Here is a 16,736-nt window from a genome sequence, read left to right on the forward strand (position 1 = left end):
AGTCAAGATTGAAGAGATACCACGGGCAACAACCGGTGAAGGACTGCCTCATTTCTCTATATTTTGTATATTTCTCTCATGCTTTTGAAATTTATAGCAATTTTGAGAAAATAATATCCTGTAATTCTTTCAATTATGTAAAATAATAAACACTAAGTTCTGTACCTTTCGGGTTATGCATACACGTGCTCCATGTAACCGCCGGACACATGTCCCTGTCTTAACCTCTGTATGTAAATATCACCTCCCCCCCTGCTGTCCAGGGGGTGGCTCTTCGGCATAGCAATAAACAGATTTAATAAATAAATAAATAAATATTTACGTGAGGTGTCATAGAGGACCCCATTGAGCTCTTCAAAGCAGGCAACTGCAGCTGTAACTCCAGCAGCGGTAGCAGGCCAGCAAGACAGTCCATCCCACGTGTGATTACAGTTCAGCTCTTTACCTATAAATAGAAAACCAATTCATCTGCATTTCTATTTGAAAACATTAACTAAAAGGCAGATTACATTTTATACCACATTCCTCATTTTTAAACCTAACGTTTCTGCACAGGAATTCTTAAACATTTTAAGCAGGTTGTTTGTCACCTTTTCCGCGTCAGTGAATTGCTCCAAATATTTAATCGCACCACACTTTGGTGACTCTCTGTATCTCCCTATATGTGGCAGAAATGGAAATTTACGTTATAAGAGCATGCAAAGACTTCACTTTGAAAAAAAAACTTTTTTAAGGAGATTATTGTGAACATCCGCTTTGCACGCTTCCATCCAATGTGTCAACAACAAATAATACTTCGGAGGGAGTCAGATTGCAATCAGAAAACCAATATTTGCTTATGTTGGCACACAATGGAAATGCTCGCAAACCAGAACAAAAAAAAATGTTTGTTCCTTTATTAAATAAACATTTTCTGCACACATAAACGAAAGAAGGATACCGTGATTACATCTCCCTGCAAAGAAATCGTATTACTCGTGACTAGCAGGAAAAACAAATCTTCGGATAAAGTGTAAGAAAAGAAAGGAAAATTGCTTCAAGAAGCCAAATGGATGTACGTATACGAGAACTATTTGAGACAGTCTATTATGTCTTGAGTTTCACTTTAGCACGGTAGATGGCAGCACTTCGTTTTTATCGCCAACAATAGTTTTAAATTATGTATTGGTTGATTGGTTGGTGGATTACAGCCATTCGGGCTTATAAACTTAACTGATAATTTTAGTAATATCATTTCCAGAAGCCATTCAATTCGTTACTTTCAGGGCGATGCCTCAGCATAACTGCAGAAGAAATTTCCTTTTTATTTAATTAAGAGAGAAAAAAAAGCCATTAAAATTTTAATGAAGAAACGAATACACAGAAATTGCGTGAGAGAAACACAACTGCACGGACTTTTGAGATGATTCCTAGGTTGACAGCCCGAGAATATAAGCTCTACATTCTACGAAGTTTACCGAGTTCTCTGAGCAAGAACTTTATATAGTGGTTCAATTAAGCTTTTTCAATCTTGTTTAAAAGTTGAAATAAAAATATCTCCAACAGGATATCCTAGGACGAGGTCGGACTGAACTGGGAACATCCTGAGAAAAATATGAGGCCTCAGCTTCCTCCGTGTTTCGCTAAGGCCCTTCATGCACTTGCTCAAAGATTCAAAGAAAAATAAAGCTTTTCTCAAGAGACTTTTCTTTCTAGTTCAAACCTGTTCTGGGAACCTCCCCCTATACACTGCAAATTTCGTTTGGATAGAACTGTAGGCTCTAAATCTAAATGTTCTTTCTTCCTATATCTTGTGAACTCCTCTTACCTTATGCGCAGTCGTCCCGAAGTATAACCAGAAAACGTATTGATTGATTTATATAATTCGGATGGCGGCCATCTTGAAACAAGATGGCCGCCATCCATTTGTGAGAATCAAATCTGAAAAATGTTTTGCTATTTTGTAAAGAGAAAAAAAAAACTTGTTTATGAAATGTAATGAAACAAGACAGATTAAATATTTTATAAGTTCTCTAATTTTAAAAGTAATTCCTCGCGGAAATTCAAAATTCCAGTGAAACTTCATTCAAAAGTTCTTCGTGAAGAAAAGGACGCAACTGCTTCTAAACTAGGGTCAGTTAAAAAACAAAAATAAATAAATATATATATATATATAACCACCGGAACAAGTAACAGATGATCAACTGAGATTGATAATAAGGAACCACTGATCAACTGAGATTCCTCTCATTAATGCCTGCTGTTGTGTTGACAATACTGACAAATGCCTCTACTGGATCGTTACTGTAATACAATCAAAATATCAAAGAAATACTGCTCTTAGCCACTTTCTATAGCAAATTCTGTTTGCAAAATAACATATAATGAAGACAAAAAGTAAGACCAGAACCACGGGGTACACATAGTCTGATCTTTCAAGTAGAACCAGCAAACTGCAAAAATTAACAGATAACAAATTCAACAAACCGTATTAAGGCCATAAATAATTTTATTAGCTATTAATGACTATGAATTAGTTGTGAATGTTCGTGAATTTTATTAATTATTATTTCATCTTTGGTGGGTAAATAAGTTATGAGTTTTATTAGTATGAATCGGAGAGGTTCAGTCGAAAGACGCAATGTCATAAGTAAGATCTTTAAAGCTCGGAATTTAAAGGTCTTATTCTGACATTACAGAGATCTCTTACTTTGATTAGTGCGCAGCTATTTATAGAGTACGCTATATGGATCACAGGAATATTGATTATCCATCTCACCGTCTGCTTTCACTAAGTCCTTTTGGAGTGGAACCATTCATCCTTGCAAGCTAAGGAAGAAATATTTTTAAGTGTCCTGACACTTTTATCTGCTGAAACGACTATCTCCTCTACTAGTTTTATAGCTCCTCCATGACATCCTTATCTGTGAGTACCTTCATCGGTGAAGAAAGTTGCAACTGTTTAGACACGATGTGTTTTATGATCTCACGTAGATCAAAATTATCTCCACAGATTTGTTTAACGACACTCAGAAGGTTATTTTATCAGCGGTGTTCCTCCTCTAGGAATTTTATCTAGAAAATAAAACACTCGCGCTGGTAAAGTCCTAAATTCCAATCTTTTCGAGTTTCAAAAGAGAAATTTAAAACGAATTAATTACCAACATTATCATAGCCGAAATACTTTTAATTTTAAGTTTAAAATTTTTGAAGTGTCGATATTTTTTAATTGCCTTTTTGAAATCGAATAATTTTGGATTTTTTAATTTTAATTTAAATTCTAGACAGAGGCTTGGCGCTGCTTTGATATGCGGTATCAATCTGGCTTCTGAATAAACCCAACACTCTGAAAAGCGTTACTGTTATAGGGAATCCTCAGAGAAATGTTGGCCATTTGTGCGTTCTAGAATGCGAAGTGGTGAATTAGAGGTTATTAATTCGGTGTAATGGAACAGAAGCAATGAGCCGTATGCTAAGTGATAGCTTGCCGGAGTATCTTGGGGCAAAGGCTAAATTGCCTTCATTCATTGATTCAAGAAGTAATGACTACGTTAAGGATCTTGAAGGTGAAATGAGCATTAACTATTGGGACAGTGGAAGTAAAACGATGGGATCGGGAGGATAACAGCGGACAGGTATTTGAGAGCATTTCTGATATTAATTAGTTACTACCGAGTGGGATAGGACAGTTACTGGTGATCGCTTCTGTCAAATGACTTTAATAATTTTCTGTATAGATCTAAACTACTCTAAAATTCTACGATACTGCTAATCTCGTTTGAAAGGGTACACCTCACAAACGAGAGCAGAATCTCCGCTCTCACTTCAGATAGCGCATCATTAGTGAATTATGCACCTGTTGAATTATTAATGCAATTAAGGACGATGTAAATATTAACAGTCTGGTTTAGCCAAGGAAATAAAATAATGAATGGAACACAAAAAACACATTTTTGTGTGTTCATATTATAATATGAAAGAGAGAATGTTTAAGTGAATTACTGAATAGCCAGTGAGGCCAGGACAAATCATGAATAAATAAAACTTTTTCATAAGACAAGGTAGCATATCCAATGCCGAAAATTACAAAGCCTAACCTTGTGGAGTACTATAGGCCAATATCTACTGCATCTACCCTGTTAAAACTACTGGAGAAAGCTCTGTTGCCAAAGTTGTCGAATCAGATACTGGCTGGACAGCCTCAACAAATTCATTATTCAATAACTGCAAGATCAACAATAACTAACCTCCTCACAATTCAAGCCGCGATACTAAATGCTTTCCGAGCCAGAAAGGAAATCGCAATAATTTATGCCGATATAAAAGCAGCCTTCGATAGTCTGGATGTACATGCCTTACTTCATTTGCTCCAACACGCCTTCCAAATAAAAGGAAATTTGCTGAAGTTCCTACAGGCCCTACTTACTTGTCGGTCCATTTATTACCGCACAGATCCTCCAACGCCAACTCCATGCAGGAGTTCCACAGGGTGGAGTTTTATCTGGACTCCTCTTTACCGCCATGATGATCCCGTTCTGCAACGGTAGGGATGATGTATGCACTTATGCAGACGATATTAAGACCCTAACACCCATCCAACCGTCCATGAACAATAGGGCATTGTGTGAGCAGATTAATTATAAGCTTCTGAAATTATTCGTGTACTTAGACAAATTTGGCTTGGCCCTAAATCCGCAGAAGACTGTAATCATGGTGTACTCGCTCAAAAAATCGCCTACGCTCATACACCCGAAACTTAATGGCAAACCTATCCCAGTTGTTGAGACGCATAGAGATCTGGGTGTAACTTTGATACGAAACTTACGTTCAAGTCTCATATTGACCTGATTGTAAAGAAAATGAACTACTTACGTTGGGCAACAAAACAACACCTCTTGCACGTGAAGCAGACTGCAACAACCGCACGATATTTAAGAACCACAGTGTATTCGGCCATTTTGTATAGCGCCGAATTGTGGACGTCAGCCACCCCTACCCACATTAGGAGGTATTTGCGAGTGAATTCTGGCTGCTGAAGTGAGCAAACCATAAGCACCATCTCCCTCAACAGTTAAGGACCAAGCAGCTCTCTGAACAGCTTAAACTGCAGCGTTTTCCAGACATCATTGCCTGGAAACGATTAATAAACACAATCAAAATGATGACTGGCACGATATCATCACCATGCTTCTGGCAGCTTTGTGAGTGGCACATCCCGCCATCTGCATTAAGAGGCACAAAATCCTTGAGAATGAAGACCAACAGACTGAAGATGGCCGACAGGTTTATACCCGCCAGTGCGTTAGAATCAATTCAGTGCGTAACACATATTGGAATTGACTTACTAAGGCTCATAGAAGATCCGAAATATAGGAAACAAACCGCAGTGTGGCTCGCTGAGGCTACTGTTGCCTAGTAGTTGTGTGAATTTCTGTCAAGAACTGTGTACGCAATTGAATAATGTATATCTCGCACAAGTTGATCAGTGGATGTGATGTTACGATGAACTTTTGTACTACAATTGCTAGGACTCTAGACAGAAATGTAGTGAAGAGTAATGTAGTTTAAATGTCATCTTTTCGTGTATATTTAACCTTTCTTGTATATTTTAGACATTCTTTTATTCGCATTTTATGATAATCCCCTGGCATTGTCTGCCGTGAAGGGAATTTGTCACTTACCAATGTACACCTATATTTTAAATTTGGTAGGACAAATAAAGATTTATTTATAATGGACTGAAATATTACATCTACTAAGAAAGATGGAATTCATAGGGTACAAAACCCAGTGTCTAACCATCCATGCTCTTTCTCCGTGTCCGAAATTATTTCCCTCGCGGTAGCACAGTGGATATAATCGCATCCTCCCCACCCGGGATGGAAAATGACTGGATTCGAATTCCGCCAATAACGAGGTGAAATTTTATCAAAACGTTCGCAAGGTGGTTGACTTAATCGGTCTGTCGGCACATGCAATTTACAAACACAATATACACATGCCTCATAGTTTTAGTTGCTTTGGCGCTTAACACACTCGCTGCGAAACTATTCCGCTTATGTATGTATTTGTCTTGGGCGGCACCTGGACTCTTAGTTCATCTCCGCCTCGTTTCACTTTTAAATTAAAGGATTCTGTAGAATGGCCAGAAGTGAACTGGCTGTTTGGCTACCCGGAATCAGCAGGTCGGAAACGCGCCACCACCACGGGAAGGTAGACCAGGGGCAACCAACCGGAGGCAGCAGAAGAGAGGGACGCCAAGAGCCCAACAAAGTACGAGCCAAAAATAGTAAAATAAAGGAACTTGTACAACTGTACAAAAATTAAATACTGTACACAAGATAACCTCAGCAGATTGAGGTAAACACAGATGATACTTTGAGGTTTCAAAGTAAACAATGCAAGTAATCTTTTGCATATTAACATAAATAAAAAAATAAATAAAAAACCAAGGTCAAAGAAAATAATTAAGGATAACAGTACCATTCTCAGCCGACAAAACTTTACACAAGCATTTTAGCCCAGAAGCAGGCACAAACCTTATAAACAGTTGAGGTTAAATCCAGTAAATCCTGCAGTCATTAGTAGCAAAATCAGTCGATCACCAGTAACAAAGTCACGGTCAGTTAACAGCCATCCGAGCAAAGGAGCACAGGAATTTTCATCGCCTAATTGAGTTGTAGTTGTAGAACACTTGTAGAGTTTCAAAGAAAGAAAGAAAAAAAAACACAACACACAGAGCACCAAGTCCAGAATTGTAGATCTTATTGAGAAAATGGATGTCACTGCAGCGAAGGTGAAGAGTCTTGAGCTGAATTTGAAACATTCGCAGGTGCAGTCATTGCAGAAAGAATTACAAGCCTTTTATTGAAGGTTGCCTTAGCAAAATCTTGAAGGGTGGGTAACTGGTGGCATTTGATACAAAATTAGGTTCCAATCCTGATGAAAAGTTGGGAATTGCATTCTGCAGAATTACTCGAAATTCATTGTATGAGGGACATACAAGAGTCAACTTCAGGAAAAAACTTACGTGTTACTCTGGCCAGTGTTGTGCCATCCCACCTACTCTGCCACAAATTGATCAACTCTTGCCAAATTCTTTGTCGTTCAGCTTTAACATCAACTTGAGTGTTAATAGAAATTCCAATGATCTGAGTGGGAATCTGACGTTTCAAGCGATAACATAAGCCTCTGAAAATTACGTAGAGATCGAGTGGTAACGTCCCGGCTAAAATCTGCAAAGCAGGTATAAGGTATGTTAGTGTCTAACGGCTCCTGGGATTTCTCCCATCTCCGCGGGTGTACATTGTATCGGGGCCAGAGATTTGAAGTGTGTGGGGGTCATGTGCTGTATATTGTGTTGTGCCCTTTGTTCCTCCGGTCTATTAGCCGCCGAGCCCCTAGTGGGACCCGACGTTACCACACCATGCCACGGGGAGGCTGACCGGGTGTACCACTGTAGCTAGAGTACTCTGGCGGGTCCTGCCATCTACTTTCCTGGGATTTCAGTGGCAAAGCAGGTATTTCTGCAAAGCAGGTATTGAAACTGTTCGACAAATCGTCAAAATACAAAGTAACATTGTACGCTGGATTTACATCAATTTTGATTCAAATTGTACAGTCCGCACCCTATGGAACCAAGCGCCAGCAACATAGGCAACCATAGGGAGAAACACAGAGTTATAGTAGATTCTTAAACATCTTCTAGAAAGACCCCACTCAATCCTAGAAACTCTGACAAGAGCGCCGGTGAAATTTCTGATCTTAATTCGCAGATTGGATAACAGTACCATTCAACTATTCCGCTTAGTAAAATAGAACCCTGCAGTTCGCATATTTTCCCTCATCGATTTATTCAGTCGCAGCGAGTGTTTCAAACCCTGTTTTCTGATTCGCGGAAGGCTACTTTGATTACTTGCAGTTCGCGCTCTAATCATACTTCTGCCATCACAGATAAGACGCTCCATTCTCCGAATCTAACCCTGCTTGTCAATTGTCAGTTATACGTCCCATGGGAAACTCTGCCGTAGCTGTGTGTGTTTATTGGGGTGAATTCCTGTCAATCCATTACTTTTCTGGGTGATTTTATTGCCTGGTAAGTCCGCCTGTCAACAGATCAGTTCTAGCATAATCTTGTTTTCCGTTACGATGTCTGACGTTAGGTTCGACATCAGACAAATCTAATGTCAGCGACTGTAGTCGCCAGGCACCTTTTTTGTTTCTCTTGAAAAATCAAAACCTGCAGATGGCCGTAAGACCATTCTCGCCAACAGAAAACGCAGCTTCACGGCTGCCAGAATTATGACAACAGTCCGCATACTGAAGTATTTCTTTACGTATTTAACTTTCAATCCTATATGCTTGGGCCGTTAGTTAAAATTTAGAACACAGGGTCTGGGTTTCGCTGCAGGCGGAATGTTTGGACTCTGACCGACGGAGAGCAAAGATGTAGAATGGAATTCCCTCTAACTGACCACTCTTGTGATGTATATGCCAGCCTATAATGAGTTTACTTGTACATATATATTTAAAATACCGATTAAGTCAACCCACCACCCAAGCCGTAGCTTATATGTGGTTTCCGACTCATCTCAATTCTAACTTTAGCTGTGTTTAAAACATTTTAACAACTAAAAGAAATTTCAAAATTTCAACACAACTCAATTTTCGGAGGGCGCTCATGCCAGTTGGTCCTAGTCAACAGGAATTAAACTTTGGACAATCATCGCAAATGTCATCCATCCCGATGGACTAGGTTTCCATCCCTGCCACTGGGAGGCTGGCTCTACTATCTAACTTCAACTGTGCACTCCTTTTAAATACAGAAACGACGAAATTGTTAAAGAAAGTACTGCACCTTGTAAATCTACGAACATGCTCCAGAGGAACTGTTGTTCCAATCCTCCTAAACACAATTCTAGTTGACTCCTAATGTGAACATAGTTGTTACACTGAAACATTATATAAGCCGATGTCTCCTCTTCTCCACAAGTACAATTTTCACTTTCTACTAGGCCTAGCTGGAAAAGCCTCTTTGCCAATCCATGGCCTTATTAGAAAGGCTGCATTTACTACCGAACTGTGTGAGGAAGAACCAGGGTTTCTTTCTCACCTTCAAGATGTCTACTCGGGGTAAGAACATGTACGTTACTCGCCCCTTCTCCAAGATCTCCATCTCCTTTGCCAGACCTGTACCAATTCACTCAAAATTCTTTTCTTCTCTTCCTTGACATCTTGTCTTGTACACAGCTTTTCTTGATGTGGACATGAACTTATGTTCAAAATCGACCTTCTCAAATTATTTCTAGTGCAATACAACAGTTCTGATAAAATGATTTGAAGATTTCCGGTAATCTGCCAGAGAGCACTTGGTCGAAACTGTTGGGCACGCTCTAGTAATGGATAAGAGAGAGAATCGTTGAGCTTGCAAAATATACTTTTTGACTACAGAATTTGTCATCCTGTGAAGCCAAGTTATAGAGGCATAGGAAATGATGGGGACAAATAGGCAATCATACAGTAAATCCAACTGATCAAGTCCCCGAACCTCGTCAACCTGTAATAGACAACTGAGACCAAATCGCTCCGGCAGCAACGAAGAAGGAATTAAATGGTGCTTTTAAGAATATGAAACCCATCTAAGTGCGTGTCGGCTTTCATATTTAAAAAAGTGCACATTCAAAAACGCTTGAAATAGAATTTCTCCCCGCTGCATTACTGCTCAAATTTCTCTCCGCTGCATTACTGCTCACAATATACATTTCAAATACGCCATTAAAAACAAAAGCACACAAGTATCAAATAGCTATCTGTATATTGGGACAGCGTTGTTAAACATACACTGCTATTGGCTTCACTGAGTTGTATTTGTACCAACTTAAATTTAAAAATAAAAACAGCAACAAGACGCTTTTAAATAATTCAGATGCTGTTCACAGCAACAAGAAAAGTTTTGAGAAATTTTACCTAATTACAAAGGAGCATTCGTAAATGGAATAGACATTACATTTAGGAAACAAACGTCGTCCCACGGGATTTGGATTTTTTGTAACAAGAACAGTTACGTGGGAATTAAAAATGTTCGTATTTCTAAAATTTCATGTGTATCCACAAGTCGCTGTTCAACCAATTTCAATCACAAAGGGTAAAGTTATAACAGATGCCAGTAACTGATATCATCTACTTGATAACAGTAAGCAAAATTAGGCTTTATTAAATTAGAGATGGAAGCAGCCTACCCTGTTTCTTCGTCAGATATGGCCAAGAAACAGGGTAGGCTGCTTCCACCTCTAGATGAAAGCAACATAGGAAGATAACGATTAATTTAAAGTCATGATTAAGAATTACAATAAAGCTGTGAACTGCATTTGCCACTGGGCGGTTGTACATAATACGAAAAGATTTTTTTATTACACGATTAGTAAGACCAACCACGAATCCTATTTCTGTGAGAGTGCTAGTGTGCTTTTAACACCAATCGGAGCATAAAATTTATCAGCAGGTACATATGTGGAACAAATTTTGGAATATATGTGAGGAATCATGTTAAATCGTGCCTCACTGAGAGCACATGAGCTCAGCTCTCAAATAAGGACCCTAAGATGTCATAGAGTGTGTCTCAATTAGGTTCAAGCCCAGGCTCGAGGTTGGATAAAGCAGTTCCACAAATAATACATTAGAATTTACAGGGTCAGAGGCAAAACGGATGATTCAGCGATCTGCCTCCAAGAGATTACTGAAATTTTCCTACAGATTTTATCCTCGCAAGATACTTTCTGTAAGAATTACTAGAACTGCAATTTCTTCGCTATTCATAGACGCACATGCCACTGCCACATTTGAACCAATACCGTACACAACACACACCGCAAAAAAATAAATTTCTCGCAAGCTGAGTTTGGAAGACAAACAATTTCAGTTTTTCCTTCCCACCAGGACGTAGTGATGAGTATGGATAAATCGTAATTCTGAACAGAATTCAGCCTTGGCCAGCTTTTAAATGACAGCTAAATAATTTATAAACAGTTAAGCCGACTGTTTCTAAATTATTTAGAATACAGAAGTTTAAGGTGTTATTATCGTCTTTTCTACACGGGAGAACAAAGAGAAGTGTGTTGATGCACCTGAACTCGTTGCATCAGTTTATAAATTAGTAATAGTATTAGTAGTGGTAAATGTGTCAAGGAAGAAAGCTTATGTAGCATCAACCAAAATACTTCACATCATCAGTTCAGCCCCTCTAATAATTTGTCTGATCCGTCCTTCAATTGAAACTGACCTCAAAAGCACCAGATGGAAGTTTGTTCTTCCGACAATCAATTACTTTCTGGCTGAAAGCAAATTTTCGCATATCTATCCTGCACCCATCCTTCGCCAACATAAATTTATATCCTCTCATGTGTGTCATCTGAGAATGAGTAACGATACTCGTATCATCATCTTTTGGTTTACTCAACCAATTTAAAGCCTTAAACGCTTCAGTCAGGCGTCCTCGCGGTTGACTAGTTTCCAGCCACTGCAATCTGCAGAACTGGAGCATTTCTTGGTAAGACATCTTTTTGTGCTCCTGACCAATCTCATTGAACTCCCAAACTCCTACCGTCCCATCGCTCTCCTGTCGGTACTTAGTAAACTCTATGAAAGGCTACTCTACTACAGACTTCTCAAACACTACAACAATGCAAACATGGCTTCTCACAGACAATTTGGATTCAAAACGGGGCACTCCACTGTAGATGCACTCCACAATCTCCTTGAAGCAGTAGGAATTACCCAAAAGAAATACTTTCTGGTCATCGCTGTCGACTTTGCTGGGGCGTTCGACTCACTTTGGTGGCCGAGCGTCCTAAGCAGACTGCGTCAATCAAAGCTTCCAGTAAACCTATATAACTCCATCAAAAGCTACCTTTCCAACAGATCAATCACTGTCAATGCTCCATATATGAAAATCACCAGACAGGTCTACAGAGGATGCCCACAGGGCTCGGTTTTGGGACCGTTCTTGTGGAATCTTGTGCTTGATGAATTCCTTGGCATGGACCTGGGAGAGGTCACCTCTCAAGCCTATGCAGATGATCTTATTATCACCGTTACCGGCGATTCTAGGGCCCGACTGGAGATTTTGGCGAATAATGCACTACAGAAGCTACAGGACTGGGCTAAACACCATAACCTCACCATCTCTGCCGCCAAAACAGATTCTATTCTTCTCAAAGGAAGTCTCAATGAAGCCAGACCGCCACAGATAAAAATCGACAACAGGACCATAAAATTCTCCACTCATCTCAAGTATCTAGGAGTTATACTTGACAGCAAACTGAATTTCCAGCCACATCTTAAATACCTAAGAAGAAAGATACGTAATTACACCGCCCTTGTCGCCAGGGTCTCCAGACGGGACTGGGGACTCAATAGGCACACTCTGTCCTTATTCTATAAAGTGATATTTACCCCGATTATAACGTACGCAGCAGGCATCTGGTACCCGAAAGCAATCACTGCTAGTGGTAGAAGAATCCTCGACTCTCTGCAAAGGAACATCCTGCTTGCTACTACCCGTGCCTGCTGCACTGTCAGTACCCATGCTCTGCAAATCCTGGCAGGCGCCATGCCACTGGACCTGGAGGTGGTCCGCTGTGGACTACTCTTCCACCTCTCCAAAACAAATTCCAAGACCATCCTCGAATTCACAACAGACCCCGCAAACGACAGAACAGCAGAAAAGAAGCGTCTCCTCACGCATCTGCAGCAGGCGTGGCAAGCGAGATGGACTACTTCCAACAAAGGCGAAATCACTAGAAAGTTCTTCCCTTACATTAACAGGGTGTTCCCCAGGCTTCCCCCCTGGTTTTCACCTGGTCTTTATGCTACATACCTGTTAACTGGCCATGGATCATTAAAAGGCAAACTGACGGCCCTGGGAATCATCGATGATCCCACTTGCACCTGTGGTGGGACTGAGAGTGGGTCGCACCTTATGTATGACTGCCCCCTGTATGAGGATCTTCGCTGCACCTTCATCACTACCTTGACCTACATACCCAAAGACCAAGAAACACACCTGCTTGATAGTAGGGAGGAATATACAGCTTTTACGCGTTTCGCACAAGAGCTCTTCAGCCGAAGGAAATCCTTTTCTACAGTTCCTGTACCTGCGCCATAGCAGTCCCAAGGAAGACAACAGGCGGTTTGAGACCATGATGGACTTTCATCCAGACTAGACAGTCATGAACTTGACCGCCACACCATCAAACGGACAACTATCTGATGATTGAAGTTTGAAAGCTACCATTGGATCGAATTAAACCCCTGGATTGGACACCACCCGATGTCGATGACAGAGGCGCCAAATGGCGATCCTATCTGTGCTCAATTGTACAGTCACTTTCGACCCCATTCCTTCCCCTTTCTTCGCCTTCACCTGATTGACTGAGTGTACATTGACTGGTTGGGGACGCCTTCGCCTATATCCCCTTACTCTTACTTTCATTCCCCCTCTTCTGTACACCCTGTACTACCTCACTCTATCTAATCGCTGTGTTTTTTTTTTTTTTTTTTTAATTAATTAATTATTTATTATTATTTTTCTTTTAATTAATTTTTTTTTTTTTTTATTTTATTTTATTTTTTTTTTATTTATTTATTTATTTATTTATTTATTTTATTTATTTTTTTTTTTTTAACTTGGTCTCCGCTCAGGAAGCTGAGGCGACCCTGACGGAGACTAGCCAGAGAACTATGGGCAGCCTGGCTACCTCCTAGTGGTGTGTGCGGGCAACGTGGGGTTCCATCAGGGGCCCTGCGGCCAAATGCCAGGACATACAACAGAACCCAACACAAAACCACACATTCAACACACAACACTTTTTCTGGCATTTACAGTGTTCTGTATTTCTTCACAGTGTACATATGGCGCAGATGTGGGAAACCACAGGTGGCGCCCGACCCTAACACTATGCACACTATGCACACTATGCCCTTCTCTGCACCCATTCCAGCAGATCCACATCCATCCTTAGGAAGGACGCAGATCTGTGGATTTGTTCCTCAGGAAATATGTGGATCTGGAGGTATGATGTATTGACGGTCTAGCGGCTCCTGGGATTTCTCCCATCTCCGCGAATGTTCTATGTATCGGTGACAGTACCCTGTCAAAGCCAGAGATTTAGAAGTGTGTGGGTCATGAATAGTGTTATATGTTGTGCCCATTGTTTATCCGGCTTATTGGCCGCCAGGCCCCTAATGGGACCAGACGTTACCCATACCTCGCCACGTGAAGGCTAGCCGGGTGTTACCATTGAGTCAATTGTACTCTGGCAGGTCCTGCCACTTACTTTCCTGGGATTTTAGTGGCTAGGACCTAAAATAAAATTGGAACGACCGCGGTTGATTTTAAATCACTTACATTAAAGCACTAATATGGGGTTTGACGCTGAAAGCCTGTTTCTAAAGTGCCTAAAAGGTTGGGCGAAATTTTTTGGTGTATTTTAAATTTGGACGTGTAGGGCTATACGCTGTGCAAGAAAAAGTGCTGGGAGGGGAGAGTGAAGGCTGGGGGGTGAAATAGGAAGAAGAGAGTCGATAGGGTAGGTGACCCCCAATTTTTCAGTGAGGCATGCCCATGCCCCACCAGAGGGAAGAAATGGTGTGGCAGGGAAGAGAGGCGACAGCAAGCCGTCACCTCTCTCCCCTGCCGGGAGTGGGAGTAAAAGAATTGCACTGCACAAGAGAGTGCAGAGCATAGAGCCAATATGGTTCCGTTGAGGCAGCAACTTGGAGTTTCTCTATCTTCGTTGGTCTTCTCTGTCATTGATAGCCATATTTTTCCTCAGCTATGAACACTGGTCAGGTCCATTGTTGGTCTGTTGGAAGTGAGGCTTCCAGATCTGTATGCAATAGTCAAGATGTGGCCTAAACAACCGTATATAATAGGATAATCCCGTCCTTATCCCCCGCTGGCGAAATTTCTGTAAATCACTGACACAATTTCATGAACTTTCCTAGCAGCCTGTCTGCACTTAAGAAAACCTTATGACGGTCTACAAAATCCCCCAGTCATTTTCTTTCTCCACTACTGTCAGTATGGTGACACCCAATTGGTATGTTATTCTGAGATCAATGTTAAACATCATCTGTCTAATTTTTCTGGGTCTTGTTGCAATGGCATACCCTGATTGCTATTATTAACAACCCTGCCAACTTATGTATCATCTGCAAACTTAGAAATTGAACATATGCTTTCATTAATAGCATTAATAAATATTACAAACAATACGAGGCTCAGAACTGAACTCTGAGGGACTCTACTAAATAACATTAGTTCTAGAAGACCACTACTCATTGATAAATACTCTTTGGCTCCTACAACTCAACCTCCATAAGAATAACTTAATCCTAATGCCACACTACTCTAATTTGAACAGCAGTATTTTAAGCAGAAAAGTGTCAAAAGCTTTCGTTAAACACAAGTACATGATATCAAAACTATTTTTTACATCCAGTTCCTTTGTTACTGCATCACAATATCCAGTCAGACAAAATCGCCCAGAAGTAAAGACTTCTTTGCTAATTTTCTTCATATTTCTTAGTCAAAGGCTCGTTATCTGGCTTAGTTTGCCTACTCCCCCCCCCCCCCTTAGTGGCTTGATTGCAGACTAATTTGTACTATTATATGGGCCTGATGTAGTTTCCTTCTATCCACTGGTCTCATCAGTACATCTGACATCTATTTAGGTCTGAACCTTGAACAGTACCTCTTAGTTGGCAAAAATGAGCTTAGTAACTTCTACAATCACTTCCTTGGTTTAGAATTTACAGTTGATAACACTAGCAGCTGGTCCAGCTGATAATTAATTCCTCTCGTTGGTTTTGAAATAAAATCATTCGTTTTATATTCTTTATTTGTCAAACGTATTTTTAAGAACGGCTGCTATTTTGAGAATTACGATTTGTGAATTTATTCTTTTTTTTTTTCTATTACGATTTTTTTTTTCATTTGTACACTTATTTAAATTACTAAGGTTTTTTATTTTTTTTTATTTAGCTTCTTAAGTTCGCGCAAAAAAGTAACAAAATTTTATGTCTCGTTGGCCGGAATTCACCAGTTTCCCATCAAGATATTTAATGCATTTGCCTTCTTCAGTTATTACCTGACGAGACAAGCTATAAAGAATAACGAAACGGTGATGGCTAACACACCAGAAGTAGACGATATCTCATAATAAACTAACGCCAAAGTCCGTTGATGGCGCTGCATCCTCACATCGGTGGTTTTGAATAATAAGATAATTATTAGATATTCCTATGGCAACGAACTTTTGTAATACGCTGTGTATTTCGATTATTTAATTATTCAGGGTTAGCGAGAGATATCAATTAGAGTAATGCGTAGTTATTAGGTATAAAATACTCGTAAATATTCGATTATGCACTCATATCACGAGCTACCATCAAACTGCCGACTTAAGTTTGTCATACCGGATGGCTAGACGCCAAACGGCGTTCGGAAGAGGGACCTAGCCTACAAATCACTGATAAAAACGAAATTAAAAGAATTATAACACTATCTATACATTTCTAATAATTCTATTGTCTTTTCTAACCTTCTTGATCGTGGGCTGTTTTGCGTTTGCACAAACACAATAAATTGTGTTTTAGCAGAATTTTCGAAGATTAATATGTCAGCATTGCAGTTCGCCATTTAGTTTTTAAAGTTTGAAATAAGTTTTGAAGATTTTAGAAATGTGACTAAAATTTGG

The 16,736-nt window shown here is 40.0% G+C and overlaps 1 protein-coding gene across 2 annotated transcripts in view; it reads right to left on the bottom strand.

Annotated features, from left to right (window-relative positions):
* LOC150090712 (diuretic hormone receptor-like) overlaps window positions 1-16,736 on the bottom strand; it is a 212,473-nt gene that overhangs the window by 105,172 nt on the left and 90,565 nt on the right. For both annotated transcript variants that reach the window (XM_090379588.1, XM_090379597.1), the window contains exon 3: window positions 323-445. In XM_090379588.1, the coding sequence (XP_090235714.1) occupies window positions 323-445 (123 nt within the window). The remainder of the gene's footprint in view (window positions 1-322; window positions 446-16,736) is intronic.

This window comes from Mastigoproctus giganteus, chromosome 1, assembly GCF_048544385.1.
Source record: "Mastigoproctus giganteus isolate SK-2022 chromosome 1, ASM4854438v1, whole genome shotgun sequence".
Lineage (NCBI taxonomy): Eukaryota > Metazoa > Arthropoda > Arachnida > Uropygi > Thelyphonidae > Mastigoproctus > Mastigoproctus giganteus.